Source organism: Eptatretus burgeri, chromosome 14 (genome assembly GCF_056783735.1).
Source record: "Eptatretus burgeri isolate ZD-2024b chromosome 14, Ebu_testis_v1, whole genome shotgun sequence".
NCBI lineage: Eukaryota > Metazoa > Chordata > Myxini > Myxiniformes > Myxinidae > Eptatretus > Eptatretus burgeri.
This window is the reverse complement of record NC_140974.1, coordinates 75,699,740-75,722,283: the sequence shown is the minus strand read 5'-3', so window position 1 is coordinate 75,722,283 and position 22,544 is coordinate 75,699,740. Positions and strand designations below refer to the sequence as shown.

Here is a 22,544-nt window from a genome sequence, read left to right as displayed (position 1 = left end):
CCGATCAATAGCTCTGAAAATTGTACTTGGGTGTTCTCACAACACTTTTCTCTTCTGCAAAGCAACGTAATTTTGTGTTAGAAAGAATCTGACAGCTGTTGAAATAACCTTTGACTGACTGTAAACCCATCTCCATCAATAGTGCTAAACATTTTCTTTTTCACATTTGTTGCTCGTATGTGCATTTTCAATTTCGTCTTTAAGTTGTCAATTATGTGAAAAGTTGTGATCCAGTACAAAAATAAAGCACAAAATAGTGTTCCTCGTGTCAGATTACATGGTATTTCACAATCATGACAAATTTCTGGCTAGTACAATTTGCAGTAAGAAAAAGACTAAATCTGATGGCGGCCATTTTGATTACTGTCATGGCGGCCATAATATTCAGATGCAGACTTGGCAACAAGTGGAACTAGACTTGGTCATGCCTAGACTCTTCAAAAACACCAGTTGCACCATTCTAATATGAAATCAGCAGCGAACCTATTTTCTAGGCTAGCTACAGATTTTGGCTTCTAGACTATAACTTGCAGAAGCCCGTGGTAAAAATACGACGACAGAAAGGCCTGAATGTATTGTTGCGGTTCTGTGAAACCGTCGCTCCACAACATATAGCGGTCCCCAGGAAGCTATTACTTACGCCACCAAAGGTGAGGAGGTTGTGTTTTCACCTCTCTGTGTCTGTTTGTCTGTTTTGTTACTTGCAAAATCGAAGATTTTTCAAGTATATTGGTTAGTCGATTTTGTTATTCTGTCTGTCTGTCTGTCTATTTGTTTGTCTGTTTATCACCTACAGGTCATAAATTTTATCCGATCTTCACGAAACTTCATCACCTCGTAGAGTTTGTCATAAGGAAGAAGCATGTTGTTTTTGAGGTCAAAAGGTCAAAAGGTCAACATAGACCGAAGGTCAACAATTTACATGAGATTTCTAAAATCCTCAATTTTGATCCGGTTGACTTGAAAATTGAAGAGGATTTATATTTCAGGTTAATGAATTCAACCAGTGAATCATTTTTGAGGTCAACATAGACCAAAAGGTCAACATAGACCGAATTTCTAAAATTGTCAATTTTCATCAAATTCATTTGAAATTTAAAGAGGAGTTGCATATTTGATTATTTAATTCAACCTCCAATTATTTTTGAGGTCAAATTTGTTTTCCGGATTTTGCAAGTATCATGCTCTGCACATCTTCTTGTTTGTCTGTTTGTGTGTTTGTATCTCAAAAAGTTGTGGACGCATTCGGATGAAACTTGGTGGACAGGTTTGGTGTGAGGCAAGGAAGAATTGGTGCAATTTTGGTGAAGATCCGAATCCGGATCTGGACACGAGAATTGATTCATTTTTCAAGTGATTCTTCACCATTGATAGGACGATATTATCATGAAAAACGATATTATCATGATATTTGAAAAAGTGATCGGGCCTGATGTGTTTTACTGGATCAGGCATTGCGTGGTGGTGGTATGTGCCCTACCGAGTGCCCTTCTAGTTTTTGCTCATCGGGGCAAACCCCAAAAAGTTGGACATAGAAAAATTTCAACTCTGGTCGCAAAATAGTCAAACACGAGGGCTCATAACTTATGAACTGTTGGATGAAAGTTAGTGAAATTTTGAAGAGAAAAATGGGACGCTTGTTGAAACTTCAAAGTTACCTGGAGCTACATAATTAGGGCCATTATAAAAGTGGACCTCCGAAAAAAATATCGATTTTCAAGTGCTCTAATTTCTCGAAGAAAACTGGCTGAAACATGGACTACCATATGTAATACAAAGAAACCGTTCCACATATTGCAATATAATCCAAGTTTTCTCTGGGTCTCATGCCGGTGCTCTCACCAGGATACTGTACTCTTGACCATCAAGTGGCTGGCTTTGCACGATGGTGCTTTAATCTTATGATCTTTTCAAAGCATGACCTGGCATTTGTTCCATTGGCAAGCCGCTTGCTATCCCTTGCCAAGCAGCTTGCTTGATTTCAAGCGCTCAAGTCAGCACGCCAACAGAATGGAGTGCTCGGCATCACTTAACAACATGGCGGTCTCCAATGTAAACAATGCTCTCATGGTACTCCAACGAATGCTGACCGGGTCGTCGTTTTCAGTTTTATTCGATCCTCTTGTAACAACTTCCGCAAACGAATTTACTGTGTTAACAGTGGCTACAGAGTAAGAGGAAAAGGGAAAGAAAGATAAATAAATGGCCACCTCACGGCCCACATAGGACCCAGCCGCCTCAAAAACCAGCGCCAAATAATGCTCTGGATGATGCGCAAAGAAATCCTCGATATCCAGCTCACTAGACCGCATACAAACACAATGTGGAAGGTTGTGTTAAAAGAAAGAAAGATATCAATAAAAATGTAATCATTATGCTTTATGAAGCAACAACTCGAGTCCACAATCAAGGCAATGATGTAACACAATGATAATCTTTTTTTTTTTCAAATCATCAAGACTGAAGCAGTTTGTCCAAACCAGGTTGAAAAAAATATGTGGCATACCTTAGCAACAAGAATGAAGGCCTCCTTACATGAAAGTAACCCCAAGATTGGCACATGCACAGTGCATGAACATCTGCTCTTCTTCTCTCAGAGACTTTGGGGTATCATTTGTTGTTGTCCTTGATATCAAGAAAGCTTTTGACAACATGTGATACCAGGATCTGACCTCCAGGTTTCCTTCTTTCAGCTTTACTCCTTTACTCCACTCTCTCATAGCTGGCTTTCTGTCAGGCCATTCTATCTCAATCATTGTTGATGGTTCAACCTCCCTCATTTCCGACCAATAGCTGTGTCGCTTAGGGTTCTGTCCTCGTCTCCTACACTCTACCTTCTTTTTATCAATGATCTTTTGTTCTGCAAATAACCAAATGCATTTGTATGTTGACAACTCAACATGACATTCCACTACATGTTTACCTGCGACGTGTCACACATCTACAAGAGCTTTGTGTGGTTGTTGTTGTGGTTTTTGCTGGGAGTCAATTTTTGAAAAGTGCACCTATTGGTCGGACAGCTGTCGGACCCAACCCACATTTGTCGCTTCACTTCACCCACCATGGCACCCAGCCAAAAGAATATGGCCGTCATCTTGGTTTTCTGGTGTGCCGAAGACATCAGGCCTGCAGGCCTCTGCTGATTATACACTGGTAGGGTTTGTTGTGTCAGATTTCCATTGGCTTTGTTTGGGTCGAGTGTTACTCATGAAGAGCGATCCCGAAAAATCTAATCAATGCCGAATAAAGATTGTTCGTAAAGTTTAGTCAAGCCCATCAGCATGTACAGTACCCGCCCCCCTAAAAAAAAACAGCGTTCCGTAATTTTTTGAACGGCCCCATATTGAGGTAAAACAATCTGTGACCGTGTGACAAATCAGCTTGTTCTGATATAACCGGAGGCTGACATGGATGAGAGGTGTCGAGTTAATTTTTTAATAGCACATTAAATGTGTTTCCCAACCACACTGTTCATCTTTTCTTTACCTTCTCATGTCTTTCCTAACTAGAGGGGGAGGGAGCACTCGGTAGAGTGCAAAACCTCCGCCGCCAATACTGCTGGGTCACTCAAGTGAACCTGATATCCTATTCATTCAATTTGACGTCAACAGTGCTCACAGAGTTATAGTTTGCAACTTTCCCTTTTACATACTTAATTCATTCGTCATAACCAGATTCCTTGAGACAGAAATTGATTTTACGTGGGTATATCCACCTGAAGTTCCAAAATCAGCCGCAATTATAATTTTGGCATGTTTTTTTTTGTTGGAAATCACTTATAACATGTAGAAATGCAAAAAAAAATCAAAAAAAAAAATCGCAATTTTGTTTAAAAAAAGATTTCCAACATTTTTTTTTCTCTAACAATTTTTTTTTTGGGGGAGGGGGGGTTGGAAATCACTTAAAACATGTAGAAATGCAAAAAAAAAAAAAATTCAAATTTTTTTCAAATTGGCCACCATAGCAGCCATATTGGATTTTGGACCAAGTCCAAAATCTAATGGCATGATCCTTGGACCATACCTAACCCCCCCCCCCCCACCAAGTTTCATCGAAATCCGTCGAGGAGTTTTTCCGTAATACTGTTCACAAACAAATAAACAAACAGAAAGGGGTGAAAACAGTAACCTCCATCCATCTTCGATGGCGGAGGTTAATAATTATAACCTTGCCCTTTTCAAAAGGCAGGTTTTCCAGTTCCTCAAAAACTGTTGCATTATCTTTCCTTCTCTTCACTCACATATTTATTCAGTTCTGTTTTTTTTAGTTTCATTTAAAGCCTAGTCTCAATAAGGATGATACAGTCCGTGACTGGAGCCTTTAATGTTGAAAATAATAACAATAATAATTTAATAATACTAATAACAATAATACTAACAATAATGAAATAGTAATTTAGGAGGAAAAATAATCCTTAAAATTAAATATAAATTCGGCAAGTAAAATAAAAAGACAAAATTCACTGAAGGTGGAAACCAGTGTGTGTATGTTACGCAAAAGATGGGAGAGCTCTTCACCTGCTCTGGGCCTACCACAGGTAGCTTCACATCAGATATACTGCCTTCTGATAGTCATTACCAAACTTCTTGGATATGCCACAAAAATGAAAGGGTGATGGAGAGTTGAAAATGAAAGAGCCATCATTCTGTCCTCTCCCGGTTAACATTTGAAGTGCAGAGAGAGAGCGTGGATGTGGTGAGCATTTTGAAATGCAGTGATGTATGTAAATATTTCATGGAATGAAATCAGAGCGTAATGTGGTGAGCGAGAGTGTTACATCAATGGTTCAAAAGCCTGCAAAACAGGGAATGCTTCATCGTCGAAGTCATTGGTGATGTGGTCCACAATGGTGTGCCGAAAACCAACACGGCTTCTTGAGGTACCTGATTGAGAGGGATCAGGCATTGAAAATAAATTTATCTCATATTTGCAGTTACAAAGCCATATTCAAACAATGAAATGAACAGTGAAATCATGCACATGTTCCCAACAAGATATTTATGTCATTACCCACGCAATCAAAATATGTAGTCGGCAGTCATCAGTTAACAAAAAGGGAAGGGGAGGGGGGCGGTGGAGATAAAATAAATAAATAAATAAAGTAGAGAATTCATAGAACACCTTACTCTGTGCAATCTTGAGAAGAAGGACGAGGCAAAATTGTGAGAGAAGAAGAAGAAGAAGAAGAAGAAGAAGAAGAAGAAGAAGAAGAAGAAGAAGAAGAAGAAGAAGAAGAACAAGAAGAAGAACAAGAAGAAGAACAAGAAGAAGAACAAGAAGAAGAACAAGAAGAAGAAGAAGAAGAAGAAGAAGAACAAGAAGAAGAACAAGAAGAAGAACAAGAACAAGAAGAAGAACAAGAAGAAGAACAAGAAGAAGAACAAGAAGAAGAACAAGAAGAAGAAGAAGAACAAGAAGAAGAACAAGAAGAAGAACAAGAAGAAGAACAAGAACAAGAACAAGAACAAGAACAAGAACAAGAACAAGAACAAGAAGAAGAACAAGAAGAAGAACAAGAAGAAGAACAAGAACAAGAAGAAGAACAAGAAGAAGAACAAGAAGAAGAACAAGAAGAAGAAGAAGAAGAAGAAGAAGAAGAAGAACAAGAAGAACAAGAAGAAGAAGAACAAGAAGAAGAAGAAGAACAAGAAAAAGAACAAGAAGAAGAACAAGAAGAACAACAAGAAGAAGAACAAGAAGAAGAACAAGAAGAAGAACAAGAAGAAGAACAAGAAGAAGAACAAGAAGAAGAACAAGAAGAAGAACAAGAAGAAGAACAAGAACAAGAAGAAGAACAAGAAGAAGAACAAGAAGAAGAACAAGAACAAGAAGAAGAACAAGAAAAAGAACAAGAACAAGAACAAGAAGAAGAACAAGAAGAAGAACAAGAAGAAGAAGAAGAAGAAGAAGAAGAACAAGAAGAAGAACAAGAACAAGAACAAGAACAAGAACAAGAAGAAGAACAAGAAGAAGAAGAACAAGAAGAAGAACAAGAAGAAGAACAAGAAGAAGAACAAGAACAAGAAGAAGAACAAGAAGAACAAGAAGAAGAAGAAGAAGAAGAAGAACAAGAAGAAGAACAAGAAGAAGAACAAGAAGAAGAACAAGAAGAAGAACAAGAAGAAGAACAAGAAGAAGAACAAGAAGAAGAAGAACAAGAAGAAGAACAAGAAGAAGAACAAGAAGAAGAACAAAAAAAAGAAGAAGAACAAGAAGAAGAAGAAGAACAAGAACAAGAACAAGAAGAAGAACAAGAAGAATAACAAGAAGAACAAGAAGAAGAACAAGAAGAAGAACAAGAACAAGAACAAGAAGAAGAACAAGAAGAAGAACAAGAAGAAGAACAAGAAGAAGAACAAGAAGAAGAACAAGAAGAAGAACAAGAAGAAGAACAAGAAGAAGAACAAGAACAAGAAGAAGAACAAGAAGAAGAACAAGAAGAAGAACAAGAAGAAGAACAAGAAGAAGAACAAGAAGAACAAGAAGAAGAACAAGAAGAAGAACAAGAAGAAGAACAAGAAGAACAAGAAGAAGAACAAGAAGAAGAACAAGAAGAAGAACAAGAAGAAGAACAAGAAGAAGAACAAGAAGAAGAACAAGAAGAAGAACAAGAAGAAGAACAAGAACAAGAACAAGAACAAGAACAAGAACAAGAACAAGAACAAGAACAAGAACAAGAACAAGAACAAGAACAAGAACAAGAAGAATCTCAGTTCCCCCACCCTGAGAAGTTTATCACTGTTGATGCACCTTCTGTCTAATACACCACTTTATTGAACACCTTACGTTCGTTCTTTGTGCCTGTTGTTTGTGTCCTTTATGACGTCCATAAAAACAGTACGTTTCCTATTTGGAATGACTTTCAATTTTGTTTGACTGCCTGACAGACAGAGAGAGTTAAAAACAAAATTCCCTTACTCCTCCGTGCACATGTGCGACCGGGACGAGATTCCGTACAATTTGCCAAATTCAGAGCAAAAGTACTGCTAAACTGCAGTTCGTGTTCCGATCGATGGTCTACAATTTTCAAAATATATAATTCAATTGAAATTAAGTAGTTCCTCAATCGTAGACCGACAGAGAGACAGAGTGAACCAATTGCCGAAGCCCATTTTGCGCTACGCACGTGCGATAATAAAGAGGCTTAAATTATTACCACATTCAGGATTCTCTCAAAAAACGAAAATCCAACGCGAACAATTTTTTCACCACTAAAAAGGTCCATGTAGTTATTGCGGATGTAAACATGGTGGAATTTTTTTACCTCCCTCTGTGCACATGTATAAAATCAAGTGGAAAATAAAGTACAACATAGAATTTGATGCGAATGGATGAATGGATGGATAATGGATATGCCGCCACATCCATTAGATGTCTACCCACTGTTACGTTTGATCTCAGTGATATGAGATAGGTCGAGGGAGAGACGGAGAGAGGGAGAGAGGGAGTGAGAGGATAAACAACATCAGATGCTTCTAACTTGAGTTGTGGTCTGCAAGGAGATTTTAACAGCTTGGCTGCAGGGCAGCTATCATTTTGTTGGGGCACGACTATGCCGCTGATGCTGTGTCCCTATACCAGAACACTGGTACTCATTTTGCCGACCTCGGAAGGATGACAGTCTGAGTCAACCCCATCTGGTGTTAAACGGAGCTCAAACTCAGGACCCTAAGATCATCAATTTTCATCCGATTGACTTGAAATTTGAAGAGCATTTGCACATCAGTTCACTGAATTCAACGAACATGTATTTTTTTATGGTCAAGTTTGTTTTCGGGATTTCTCAAGTATCATGCTCTGCACAATGACCATCTTGTTTCATTATTGGCTGTTCATTCTCCAAGCATTGCCTAACCTTAGTGATGTATACCTCTGAATCTATTGGCCTGCTTCTGTAAAATGTCAGAGTACATGTCATATTCAGATGGGAATTGTCAAAAACACACGATTGAAAAGATGGTGTGGCAATCCAGTTTTGACATTATTTCGCAAAATAATTAATCAATTAGTTAAACGACAGCTAATTGTTCCACAGACTAAGCGTATCAGAAGCATATCGTTGTCTAAGCATCACGGCCCAACTACGAGATGCGTACGACACAATAAAACATGCACATAACAACAAACCACCACTTACCTGCGTATTCCTCCCCATTTGATGACATATTTGACATGGGCTTAAAATACTGCAAGGAAAGAAGGAAAGGGGCGGGGGGGGGGGACCCAAGAAATGTTAACATAACTAAGGGCTGTCGATTATTTGTCCACATTTTCAATAGATAAACTCCTTTACAACCATCCTCAATTTAAAAATCAGCACTCTAGTTGCTTAAGTGAAAGTACGACATCCAGCAGGCCATCGACTAGTTATTTATGCACAACTACTACAGGTAGGCACAATGTTACAGGCAAAGGTTATGTTTTCACCCCTTTTCTGTGTGATTGTCTGTACGTTTGTCTGTTTGTGTACAGGATATCTCAAAAAGTTGTGCACGGATTTGGACGAAACGTAGTGGATATGTTGGGTGTATGGACAAGGAAGAAATGATTCAATTTTGGTGAAGATCCGGATACGGATCTGATAATTTTTTAAGTGATTTTTCACTATGTTCTCATGGATCAAGCATTACGTGGCGTAGGTATGCGCTCTACCGAGTGTCCTTCTAATTATCTCTTTGCTGATGACGCCACACTCTGCCTTGACATCCCTCATCCTTCTGATAGACAGGCAGCAGCCTCTCCCCTTTCTTCAGACCTTGACAAAAATCACAAAGTGGTCAAAAACTTAGAATATGTCTCTGCTTCCTTTCTGGTCTTGCACCCTCTGACCTCTCCATGCTTTGTCCCACCCCCCCTCCCCCTCTCAGGTATCTGCAGGTCGCATGTGCTCCACCAGCAACCCCCTCCTGGTGAAACTGCCTAAATGCAGAAACTGCTCACTTCTCATTTATTCCTCTTTTTCTCTGCCTGTGGAACCAACTTCCACACTCTCTTCAATCCCACTCTTCCCTCCAGGTTTTTAAGACAGCTGTTCACCACCATTTCAAAAATCATCCCCCCATTCAAAACCATGATCTTTTCTACACCCATTAAACCACTCCCTCCCCTCCCCCACCCTCTCAAAAATTTTGCTTCAGTATCAATCTTGTTCACCCCATGCGTTCTCCCCTACCCAGAGGTCGTGGTAGTGCTATGGAACCCATGCAATTGAATGGGGCCCAGAGATAACGAGGGGCCCCCACACGACTGATCGTTGTTCACAATTTTTTGAGGGGCACCTCTGAGGGTGGGGTCTCAGTTTGCTGACAAAACATATCAACAATCAACACAGCACAAAGGGAATGCTCCACCTCAAGGAAAGAAAGCACAGTCATATAATGATGGATTAATAACGTTTTTCCCTGATGTTTAATCCATCCATCCATCCATTGGGACCATCCTCTGTGCAGAGCATTGGTGCTACCTAAGCAGTCTCCTTGGCTATTGGACACAATCCTGGAAGGGTCGCCACTCCAACACAGGATACCAGCAAGCTGGCACTCATTTTGCCGACATCGGAAGGATGACAGGCAGTGTCAACTCCACCTGGTATTAATTCAACAGCCACGGGGGATTTGAACTCAGGATCCTAGGATCCCAAGCCCTCCACCCTAACCATGACGCAAATACCAGGCATTGATGTTTAATGAGACAGTAATATTACAAAATTCAGGGGTGACGTTAGTTGAGAAAGCAAGTGAAATCATAAATACGTCTAATGTATAGAAATGCAAAAATAATCACAATAAAATTTGTGTAATTCCTAATGTTTTTTTTTTTTTTTGTATACCTTATCGAGGCTCGTGTGAGAGCTAACACACAATGCACAGCAAGGGGGGCATGAGACAACAGGGGTGTGAGTGGGAAGGACAAAACAGTGGGGAACAGAGACATTAGGAGATCTGTGGAAGGGAAAGCGATGGGGTGGGGAACATGGGGAATGCAAGATGGATATTACAGGGACTTTCAGGAAGGAAAGCAGGGAATTTGAAGGAGGTGGGCTTGGGTGGATTAACGGGGGTAGAAAAGATCGAGGATTTGGATGTGGGATGATAAGAGGTGGTGGTGAACAGCTGTTTTGAAGGCCTGGAGGGAAGAATGGGATTGAATAGAGTGAGGGAGTTTATTCCAAAGGCGGGAAAAAGAGGAATGAAAGAGTGAAGGTGAGCAGTTATTCGTGATTTTGGTAATTTTACTAGAAGGGGGTTGTTGGCAGACCTTGAGCGCCCTGCGGAAATATGGTGGGGACAAATCGCAGAGAGAGGAGGGGGGGAGGCTGGGAGGAGACGGTAGCAGACAAAGACCACCGACCAGCCTGCGGTGAGAGAGTGAGACGCCCAAAGACTCAGCCTCATTGCGGGAGATGCCAATGATCTGAAATGCCTTGGTTTCCACAGCGTGAAACCGAGAAAGGTGGGAGGCAGGAGCACCAGCCCAGAGTGGAGAGCAGTACTCCAGGCTGCGGACACAAGCTTTGTAAGTGGTCACGAGCTCAGGTGGGCCAAGGAAGGACTTTGCACGATGGAGGATTCCCAGTCGGCGACTGGCTTTGGAGGCGAGGTTTGAGATGTGGCTTTCCCAGGAAAGGTCATGGCAGATAGTGAGACCCATAAGCTTGATACATACATATCGATGTTAATACATATTGATGAGTTTAAGCAAATCCACACCACAATTTATCGTACGATCACAAAACAACCCCTTACTAGTAAATGGACAAACCCATGTGCACGGCAGAACGTTGCGGTTTTTTGAAATCAGAAGTGTGTCAGAGCACCTGTCCCAAGGATGAAACAAAACTACCCCAGTGGTGCTGAAAAGTGAAAAAAAATAGCTTAACATAAGAGACTGAGAGAAGCACACATATTGCCCTTGTATAGCTAGCTCACGTTAAAGTATTGTTTTTGTTATTGTTCCATTTGTTGGGGATGTTTCTTTCCCCTCTCTCCCAGAAAAAAAAAATGAGAGACAGTTGCTTGATGCATAATTCTTTGAAAAATTTGGTAGTTTTGAAACATAATTTGCAATTGTACATTTCATAGTATTCGTATTTATTTTCATCGTTTCTTCTGCAATTTATGTTGAAGATGTATAAAGTGACAAGATACACACTCATTGTGTGTTTGTGAATTTATCTTTACAACTGGTGGTGAGATCGAGGAGCATAAAACGAGTTGAAATTTATCCGACAAGAAACAACCACTCCCTTCGGGCGACAGGAGCGAAGAGGGGTGACTTCTTATCGCCAATTATTGCACTGTTATTATTGTTCTTCATGTTATTATTAATATTATTATTAATAGTATCAGAGTACCTGCCCTACATGGAAGCGTGGAACTTTTTCCAAGCATGGAACGCGTTCTTCTGACACATACCTTAATTTGGGCATGTATAGGCAAGTGACAGCTCTGTGTAAGCAAAAAAATAAAAATATTCACCCTGGTTACGTGCATGAAGCAAAAACACACCTACTGCTAATAATTCAAAACACCGCACTGTGCTGTAAAGCGTGGGGACAGCAACAGTGGACTGTAAATGGTGGAGACTTGTAATACCCTCCCCTACCTGGAGGTGATGCTACATGATACACATTTACATCAAGAATTTGTATCCACCCCCCCCCCTTACCCTCCCAAGACCACCAGGAATTTTTTGTTTTTTTAAACACCCCTATACATTAATTGGGGTCATGCTGATCCTATGTAGCAAGTCTGGATGTCAATGGACCAGAAATGTAGAAGAAATGCGACAAACAAACCCACAAACAAATAAAATACACAAACACCTGTTAGTGAATTATAGTAAGGATACCCTCTCCGACCACCACCACCACCAGAAGTGGCAGTGTACGGTATATAATTACAAAGATAATTTCCATTGCCCCACCTTCGGAACTCCTGGTGAAGGGGGCAAATTAAGTTGCTGCAACCTTCGTCTTGTGACCCACAGTCATCTTGCCAAGTTTAGTTGGTTGAAATTGCATAAGCAGTGACCGAGTCAAGAAAAAACAGACAGAGACAGACAGACAGACAGACAGGCAGGCAGACAGACAAAGACAGACGCCGAATTGGGTATTTTAGTGTGATGACAGATTGACAGAGCGAGCAGGAGCTGCACTGGGCCACTACTGGTATTGCATGTAGCATGGGGCCCCCAAATGATGAATGCCACCAATGCCCTTAATCCTCATCGTTACCTGCATCCCTTGCTTGTGTATCTCCATCTATTTTTCCTCTTTTCCTCTCTATCGATGTTCTCCCTCGGCCCTGCTGTTTGCGTTTCCTCTTCTCTTTCTGCTGTTCGTTTTGTTATGTTGCGCACCCTGATCTGTTCTGTATTCTCGCTCTTCCATGAGCCTTGACTATGAGTACAAAAAAAAACAACAAGAAAATCTCAGTTTCGGTAGTAAACCCATAAACGCCTTTGTTCAACACCTTTCATAGGTGCCCTATCTCAGTCCCGTTTTATAACTTTACTACCCGGTTCAAAACTAAAGAGCAACGTCGAGCGACGCTGCGGAATGGTGAATCTGGGGGTGACTGTTGGCCTGCTGACTAAATTACATCACCCTGAATTTCAATAACAAAGAAGCCGTTTGAGAAATGAGTACATTTGGAAACACAAAGCAATTGTTACATTCCGCAATCCTACTCTTCTGCTTTCATTATTGGATAAACCGAGCCGGTGCTAGTTCAAATCAAGGAGCGAAATAACAGCGACAGCATCAGCCAAGACATCCATCACCGTTGAACGTTGTTTTGGTGGAGGGGAAGACAGAGCATACCCGAAGGCTGGGGTATTGCCTGACATTATAGTCCCGGCAGATTTGTCGGTTGGCCTTGTCAGCACAATCCATCGCTGCGAGATTCACCAATGGCCTCCAATCTGAAAAAAAACGCACAAAGATGCACATTAACACGCTCTTTGCACATGCTCCATCGAGCCTCCAAAGAAAACACCCGTTCGCTCCACCAAGGGCACGCATCGCCGGCATCATGTACTCGTACCTTCTCTTCATGCACAATAGTATTTGGATACAAAGGTCTCTACATGCTAACACAGCAGTTTATTGTGTGAGAAAAATGTCGGGAGGTTTGCCTATTCCTCCCTCCTCCAAATCCATGTCGAAAATATACTATTTAGCCATGGAACAAGCTCACAGTTGTCTACAGTCTTCAAAAAGTAATGTGGGACCTTCAAGCTCCCAAGTGGGTGACAGGATATTAACAAGCTGGCATGTATGCTTTCTGAAAGGACAGTGTACAAGTTATGCACCATCATCTGCAAAGCGCTAGAATGACAGTTTGCAGGCGAATGTTATTCAGTTAGCAATCAACCCAAACCAAGCTCGCAGAAGAGTACACCAATGAGCTATTATAGCGGTACAGTATTTGGATAGGATATATAAAGGAAAAATAAAAATGATACAATTTACACTGATGAAAAACATTTCACTTAAACATTCACGATTGCTTGAAATTCTTAAAATTCTCACCTGGTATATACAACCAGCGATACCTTTAACTGCTGCACTGCGTCAGGGATGGTAAACTTTTCCTACCGCCCAGCAATGTCACTGATAAATGGAAAAAGGGCCTAACATACATCGATGTGCCAAACAAGCCCTCTCCCCCCTCCCCCTGCTCCTACCCACCCAAAAAAATCCATACCTTCAAAAATATTTTATCATGAAAAAGGTCGGATTGCAAGTGAACATTTTGAATGTGAATCTCATTCCAATCAGCCAAAATGTTGATACATTTAACACCATAATATATCCTACAAGCACAGACACAAAACTGAACTAGTCAGTCCAATTCGTATTTTGTAATTTCCTTTCAATTATCATTGAGTACGATAGTAGGGATGGAACGGGGGGGGGGGGGGGAGATGGACGATCATTCAAACGTGTACAAGATGATACGCTTAAAAACTACGCTGGAGTGAAGCCACAAGCATATTTTAAAAATATATTTTATTCTCAAGAGTTTTCATAACTAATAGGGAATGAAAAGGATGCAGGAATGCATCGCTAAAATACGAGATCGAGAGATCACAAGATCACCAATTTGTTAATCCTCAGAATTGTTGATTAATGTCATCATACCGAGCACAATAACGGCTGAAGCAATTAAAATGATCCCTCCGGATGGAAGCGACATTCTCACTTGGGGATTGCACCCAAAGCACAACTGTTTTTATTAGCTTTTTAATATCGGATTAAAAAAAACAAAAAGCACCACAAGTCACCACTGATGTATCACAATGCTGCATCTGCACTTCCGTGAACAATACATTTGCCATGATCAGTCGGCGCATGTGCACAATAAAGTAGTTTTGGTAATGGTGGCATTTCTGGTGTACGTGCAAGTCTTCCTGTTATTTGTGACACACCAAGGACTAGGACTTTCGCCCTCCTTCATAGGTACTGATGGCGCCACACCCCATGATCCAGTGAAATCGATGACTACCCAGGCCCAACCCAGATATCTATTGACCTCTGGCTCACAACATGCGGACAACTGCCAAGGGAAGCGAATCTCTCCGTGACCTCAACATCAACACCACAAACAGATACACACAAGATAGCACCATCCAAGATGCATTGGAAAACCTGGATCTTAGTTTTGACACAGGAAACCCATAATGCCAGTGGCTCCGACTCCTCATTCGGTGCCTCAAGGCCCCCAAAAGGATATCTATAGTCTTTGCAAAGATGACTGCATCATCTGCGAAATCAAGGTCAGAGATCTTGACATTCACAAACAAAGCACCGCTGCTTGATCTCTCTGACATCCTCCCCATAATCCAGTCCAAACAAGTGCTAAAAAGTGTGGGAGCCAGTACACACCCCTGACAAACTCCAGTAACAACTGGAAATAAGTCAGGGATGGAGCCACCACACCTCACAGCACTCTCAGTACCAGAGTAGAGTTCAGACATCAGATTAATCAGTTTTGGTAGCACCCCACGAAGACCAGGAATCCTCCAGAGGGCATCCCCATTCACCGAATCGAACGCTTTACAAAGATCAACATAGGCTGCAAGCAGCCCCTGCCGAAACTCTCATCTGCGTTCGGTGAGGACCCAAAGAGCAAGGATACGGTCAATCGTTCACCTCTTTGGTGTAAAGCCTGACTGCTCTGGGTGATGGTGCTCAAGTAGATGGTGGCGAACCCTATCAAGAATTATCCGAACAAAGATCTTGACCGGAACCGAGAGCAGTGTCACCACTCGGTAGCTGGAGCAGTCATGGCGATCACCCTTCCCTTTCCAGAGAGGGACAACAAGGCCCCTCTTCCAGTTAGTTGGAATGATGCTTGTGTTACAGACAGAGCACATAACTGCATACAATGACACGAGTACAGCATTTCCACCAGCCTTGAGAAGTTCCGCATGGATGCCACAGATCCCAGGAGATTCATGCCATTTCAACTGGTTCACCACAGCCTGTTTCCACAAATGAAGGTGGATCACAGTTCATTGGAGGATCGGCAACAGGGATAGCAACACTCCTGACAGCTGGTGGGTCAGCCTGGTACAGCTGCTCAAAGTAACTGGCCTAATGGGCCTTCACTTCAGACTCCTCTGTCAAGAGCCCTCCACCCTCCGCTCTAACTGCAGTACACCGAGGGATGGGCTTGGAGGAACCCAATGCGCGAATTCCCTTGCAAGCGGGACGAGAATCACTTGACCACAGGTGATGCTCTACCCCCTCACAGATTCCTCGTACATAGGCCGCATTGCCTGCCCTCAGCGCACGTACAGTTTTATGCCTCAGCTCCCTGAACAGCTCAGCTCTGCCATTCAGCCTGGCCATGCGACTCTGGTCAATGGTATCCAGTGTCCCTTGAGAGACAAAGTTCTTCTTTGCCCTCCAGCAACATCAAGGACGGTGGTCTTGAAGGCACTCCACAACTCTTCAGGACCTCCCAAAGCACCCAGACTCCTCAAATCTCGACTCAGCATGTTTACAAACTCCTCAGCTACCCTCTCATCCTTGAGCTTGCCAACATCCAGCCTATGCTGGGATGGTACCATTCTCCTGGATTTAAGGTGCAACTTGAGAGTTGCTGCTACAAGCCTGTGGTCGGTATTTAGGAACTGAGCACTCCGGCAGATCCTGCAGTTCTGGACCGTGGTCAGTCTCCTTTGCCACACCGCCAGCGTTGGAATACCAAGTGCAGTGATGAGCTTGTGGGCGCTGAAACCATGAACCAGCCACCCTAAGTCCACGACTTCTTGGAAAGTCAAGGAACTTAGTGCTATTCTGGTTCTCAGTTGCAGACCCGTGGGGACCAACACACGTCTCATAACCATCCCTATCAGTTGCAGTCGATGCAATGAAATCCCCCAAGACTCGAAGAGTTTCTCGCCTGGGGCACTGATCAACCAGACTTGAACGTGGCATAAAATTTGTCCTTCACGGTGAGGTCACTCGCCTCAGTCGGAGCATATACAGAAACCAGAGGATTGACACTCAAGGAGTGACAAATCCGGTCTCATAATACGCTCGTTGACCGGTGTTACCTCAATTATCATTGGAATCACCTTATTGGACACAGCTACAGCAACTCCTTGGGCATGGTAACCATCAGAGCGACCAGACCAATAGTAGGTGTAACCACCCGCCATGATCTCGCCAATATCCGGTGTCTGAACCTCAGAGAGTGCTGCAATACTGATGTTTAAACGCTTCAGCTCAAATGATAGCAGACATAGGTGATCATCCTCTCTAAGGGATAGGACATTCCAGGCACCCACCAGAAGGGACCACCTCAGGTTAACCCGAGGAGACTACGGTCTCCTGGACAACACTTCAGCATCACCATGGCACACACCAATGCAATCTAACACAGGAAGGTTACCCCGTGCTTTTCCTCCTGTCATAAAAGAATGGGGGTTCCAAAGGCTTTTCCCCAATCCCATCATCCGGTGAGCTGCCCTGTGAAGAGCAGCTGCACAGGAGGTACTCCCACCGAGTGGGTTTTTAGTTTTCCTCGCGTTTTCTTTTTTTGTGTACTTTGCGGAATGAAGGGTTTTACTGTGGCCGGAGTGCAAATCCTGCCACCAACTTCCTAGAGAGAGGTACCCGACTGCAGGAGGATGTCCACAGACACAGTTGGACACCAGCTACGGATGGCCGTTGGCTCACAAGGAGTTCTCCACCCTTTGATCCCCTTTATCCCTCTGAACCCCTCATAACCAAACAGTCTTACATGTATGTTGCAGTCAGTCTCTCTCACCCCCTCTCTCGTTTGTTCATTCATTAATCCTCTGCTTATCGTATCTGTTGCTCCATTGGCAGTTGAACCCTCTGTCGCCTTTTTTTTTTTTTACAAAGAAAAAAAAATATTATCATGAAATAAACATTTTGCAGGATATTTTGCAACAAAAATATATCCCAAATAATACCTGCTTCCTTTGGGTTTTACGGTATATCGTGATGCGACAACTCGTCCAATTCAAGAGGAACCACCACCAGGTTCATCACACAGCACAATACTTCTGGATCATGTTCCAGTATATGTCACCCTGTTAAAGGTAAATAAAACACGTTTCTTCATATGAAATCGGTGCGTCACCTGAACGAGCTACCAATGCTTTTAAAGGAGTAGTCGTAAACAACGGCGACAACAAATAAAATCACATTGTCGCTTTGAAACCGCACACAATACCATGGAGCGGCTCGTGGAATCACCGGATGTGCTGAGAAACACGTGGAGGGGGTTCATCTTTGTACAGTTCGAAAATGAAATCAGAAATCAGATTGCTGAGCAAACTTTCTCGAGACGCAAGTACAGACACGAGGGCAAACTCGTGGTGGTGGTAAACAGAGCAGGCAGCCAGTAGTGGGAACGGTGCTTGTTCATGACAATCAATGTTTTGGTTCTGTCACTGATTCACAGCACAATCGATACAACCAAGCTCGGTTTGCGTACCCTGTGTTACAAACATGAGACTTGCCCAACAGTTATACTCTCACATTTTCATCCCTTTTTAAAATCTCATCGATACAACATAAGAGAAGCTAAATCCAAAGGGCTAATTCAATACTTCCAAACATTCTCTTCAAGAGGACTGGGAAAAATGCTACAATTACAAATGTGGGAATGACATTTTCAAACAAAAAGCAATCTCAGCACCAGCTGGCAGCATTGTGTGTCCACAAAAGTTCTGTTCAGCCAAGTGAACAATGGGAACACATGCGGCGTGCCTTAACTGACATCCACAACCACATGGAGATCTCAGACAAATCCACAACCGCATGGATCCCCGGCCTTTAACTGACACATCCACATCCACATGGATCCCCCAAACACAATCACAACCGCATGGATCCCTGGCCTTTAACCGACACATCCACAACCACATGAATGCCCCAAACACATCCACATCCACATGGATCCCCCAAACACAATCACAACCGCATGGATCCCTGGCCTTTAACCGACACATCCACAACCACATGAATGCCCCAAACACATCCACAACCGCATGGATCCCCGGCCTTTAACTGACACATCCACATCCACATGGATCCCCCAAACACAATCACAACCGCATGGATCCCCGGCCTTTAACTGACACATCCACATCCACATGGATCCCCCAAACACAATCACAACCGCATGGATCCCCGGCCTTTAACTGACACATCCACATCCACATGGATCCCCCAAACACAATCACAACCGCATGGATCCCTGGCCTTTAACCGACACATCCACAACCACATGAATGCCCCAAACACATCCACAACCGCATGGATCCCTGGCCTTTAACTGAGACATCCACAACCACATGGATCCCCCAAACACATCCACAACCGCATGGATCCCTGGCCTTTAACCGACACATCCACAACCACATGGATCCCCAGCCTTTAACCGATACATCCACAACCACATGGATCCCCGGCCTTAAACTGACACATCCACAACCACATTGATCCCCCAAACACATCCACAACCACATGGATCCCCAAACACATCCACAACCGCATGGATCCCCAGCCTTTAACCGATACATCCACAACCACATGGATCCCCGGCCTTAAACTGACACATCCACAACCACATTGATCCCCCAAACACATCCACAACCACATGGTTCCCCCAAACACATCCACAACCGCATGGATCCCCAGCCTTTAACCGATACATCCACAACCACATGGATCCCCGGCCTTAAACTGACACATCCACAACCACATAGATCCCCCAAACACATCCACAACCACACGGATCCCCCAAACACATCCACAACCACATGGATCCCCCAAACACATCCACAACCACATGGTTCCCCGGCCTTTAACTGACATATCCACAACCACATGGATACCCGGCCTTTAACTGACACATCCACAACCACATGGATCCCCCAAACACAATCACAACCGCATGGATCCCTGGCCTTTAACCGACACATCCACAACCACATGAATGCCCCAAACACATCCACAACCGCATGGATCCCTGGCCTTTAACTGAGACATCCACAACCACATGGATCCCCCAAACACATCCACAACCGCATGGATCCCTGGCCTTTAACCGACACATCCACAACCACATGGATCCCCAGCCTTTAACCGATACATCCACAACCACATGGATCCCCGGCCTTAAACTGACACATCCACAACCACATTGATCCCCCAAACACATCCACAACCACATGGATCCCCCAAACACATCCACAACCGCATGGATCCCCAGCCTTTAACCGATACATCCACAACCACATGGATCCCCGGCCTTAAACTGACACATCCACAACCACATTGATCCCCCAAACACATCCACAACCACATGGATCCCCCAAACACATCCACAACCGCATGGATCCCCAGCCTTTAACCGATACATCCACAACCACATGGATCCCCGGCCTTAAACTGACACATCCACAACCACATAGATCCCCCAAACACATCCACAACCACACGGATACCCCAAACACATCCACAACCACATGGATCCCCCAAACACATCCACAACCACATGGTTCCCCGGCCTTTAACTGACATATCCACAACCACATGGATACCCGGCCTTTAACTGACACATCCACAACCACATGGATCCCCGCCCTTAAACTGACACATCCACAACCACATAGATCCCCCAAACACATCCACAACCACATGGATCCCCCAAACACATCCACAACCACATGGTTCCCCGGCCTTTAACTGACATATCCACAACCACATGGATACCCGGCCTTTAACTGACACATCCACAACCACATGGATCCCCCAAACACATCCACAACCACATGGATCCCCGGCCTTTAACTGACACTACACAACCACATGGATCCCCGGCCTTTAACCGACATCCACAACCGCATGGATCCCCGGCCTTTAACCAACACATCCACAACCACGTGGATCCCCAGCCTTTAACTGACAAACCCACAACCACATGGATCCCCGGCCTTTAACCGACATCCACAACCACATGGAGCCCTCAGACACATCCACAACCACATGGATCCCCGGCCTTTAACCGACACATCCACAACCACATGGATCGCCGGCCTTTAACCAACGAAAACACAACCGCATGGATACTAATCACAGTGAATACCTTTGTGGTTATTCCTCAATGGTCTTTCCAGACCACTACCTCCATAACTACACCATCAGTATGGAAATAAATAAATAGTAATGAAAACAAAAATCAATGCATCCATCCCTCGTTAACCATATATCTCAGTACAACTATCACCAACCCAACTACCTACCACCACCACACATTTGATGACCGACTATGCAGCAATGTTGGACCAACATCAGGCTTAGGATGAGCATTCACACATTGACATCGTTGGCTGTTCATCCATCAATGACGGATCAACATTTGACTGATGATCAAATTGACATTGGCCCAACAGAATGGTCACCAGGAACCACCACCAAACATTTGTCAATCTACCTACCACCACAAACCACATACCAACCACCACCAACCCTCCTACCAATCTATCTATCAACCACCACCAATCCCCTTCCTTTCGATATACTGTATATATATATATATGTATATATGTATATATATATATATATATATATATATATATATATATATATATATATATATATATATATATATATATATATATATATATATATATCAATCAACCACGACCACCACCACCCACCCCCTCGCTACCCATCTAAACCGACCACGAGCACGAACACCCGCACTCCCTCGCTACCCATCTAAACCGACCACCACCACCACCCCCACCCCCTCGCTACCCATCTAAACCGACAACCACCACCACCACCACCAATCCAACTATGTCAAATGATTACCGCCCACCCTCGCACGGCCCACCACGATCATTCACTGCACACAAAGCACACCACCACTCCCCACATGGAAACATGGAGTGCAGCTGCAACGGAAGGTTTTTTTGGGTGTATTTACTGAAATACAGTAAGTTAGCCCAAACCGCATTGGCTCCATCTTCAACTTGACCACAAACTTCGGAGAGGAAGTAGTGCCGCGTCCCCACCACAGCATCACCATGACACCCACAAATGATAATGTTTCACATTGATAAAATCAGGACGAAAGTCTGACCACAACGAACTTCATTCGCACAATCAACACAACAACATGTGAACCATGTCGGAACGAAAACAACAACCTTTGACGTCCAGGGCCAGAGCCTTCCATGTCACAGCGAAGTCGATGCAATGTCCACACCAGGAAGCATAGAACACAACCATCCACATTCCTTGGGAGTGATTGAGCTTTTCGGAGATGGACGAGGGCTCGAGGATGACGATCATGTCGTCAGCATGGTAAAGACTTGCACCACAGGGAAGAGGAAAGGACGAAACGGACAAGGCAGTAACGATCGCCGTGAGGAGCGCGATGCGGGACTTGGGAACCGATAATGAAGGTGACGGAGCCATGATCGCTTGGTCGAGAAGCGAGAAGGGTTTCAGACAATCCTATCAACACGACCCCGTCCTTGTTCACCATCCAGGACAATCTTCCTCTCTGCTAATGTATGAACAAGCATTCCCTCAACTCCACCTTGAAATAATTTACTCCGCCCACTCAATCCTCAACTCCACCTTGAAATAATTTACTCCGCCCACTCAATCCTCAACTCCACCTTGAAATCATTGACTCCGCCCACTCAACCCTCAACTCCACCGTGAAATCATTGACTCCGCCCACTCAACCCTCAACTCCACCGTGAAATCATTTACTCTACCCACTCAATCCTCAACTCCACCTCGAAATCATTTACTCTACCCACTCAATCCTCAACTCCACCTCGAAATCATTTACTCCAGCCACTCAATCCTCAACTCCACCTTGAAATCATTTACTCCACCCACTCAACCCTCAACTCCACCTTGAAATCATTGACTCCGCCCACTCAACCCTCAACTCCACCTCGAAATCATTTACTCTACCCACTCAATCCTCAACTCCACCTCGAAATCATTTACTCTACCCACTCAATCC

At 43.5% G+C, this 22,544-nt stretch overlaps 1 protein-coding gene across 3 annotated transcripts in view; it reads right to left on the bottom strand.

Annotated features, from left to right (window-relative positions):
* The window catches only part of LOC147013647 (sulfhydryl oxidase 1-like), a 52,866-nt gene extending 30,724 nt beyond the window's left edge, over nucleotides 1-22,142 (bottom strand). The window contains exons 1-5 of one of the 3 annotated variants that reach the window (XM_085855717.1): nucleotides 21,709-22,142; nucleotides 12,824-12,924; nucleotides 8,138-8,186; nucleotides 4,778-4,883; nucleotides 2,211-2,301 (exon numbers count right to left, since the gene is read on the bottom strand). In XM_085855717.1, the coding sequence (XP_085711843.1) occupies nucleotides 2,211-2,301; nucleotides 4,778-4,883; nucleotides 8,138-8,186; nucleotides 12,824-12,924; nucleotides 21,709-21,979 (618 nt within the window). In that variant the 5' untranslated portion in view covers nucleotides 21,980-22,142. Of the gene's footprint in view, nucleotides 1-2,210; nucleotides 2,302-4,777; nucleotides 4,884-8,137; nucleotides 8,187-12,823; nucleotides 12,925-17,454; nucleotides 17,475-21,708 lie in introns of those variants that run through there. The other 2 variants (XM_085855718.1, XM_085855719.1) reach the window with 2 other exon arrangements.
* Nucleotides 22,143-22,544: the final 402 nt, after the last annotated feature.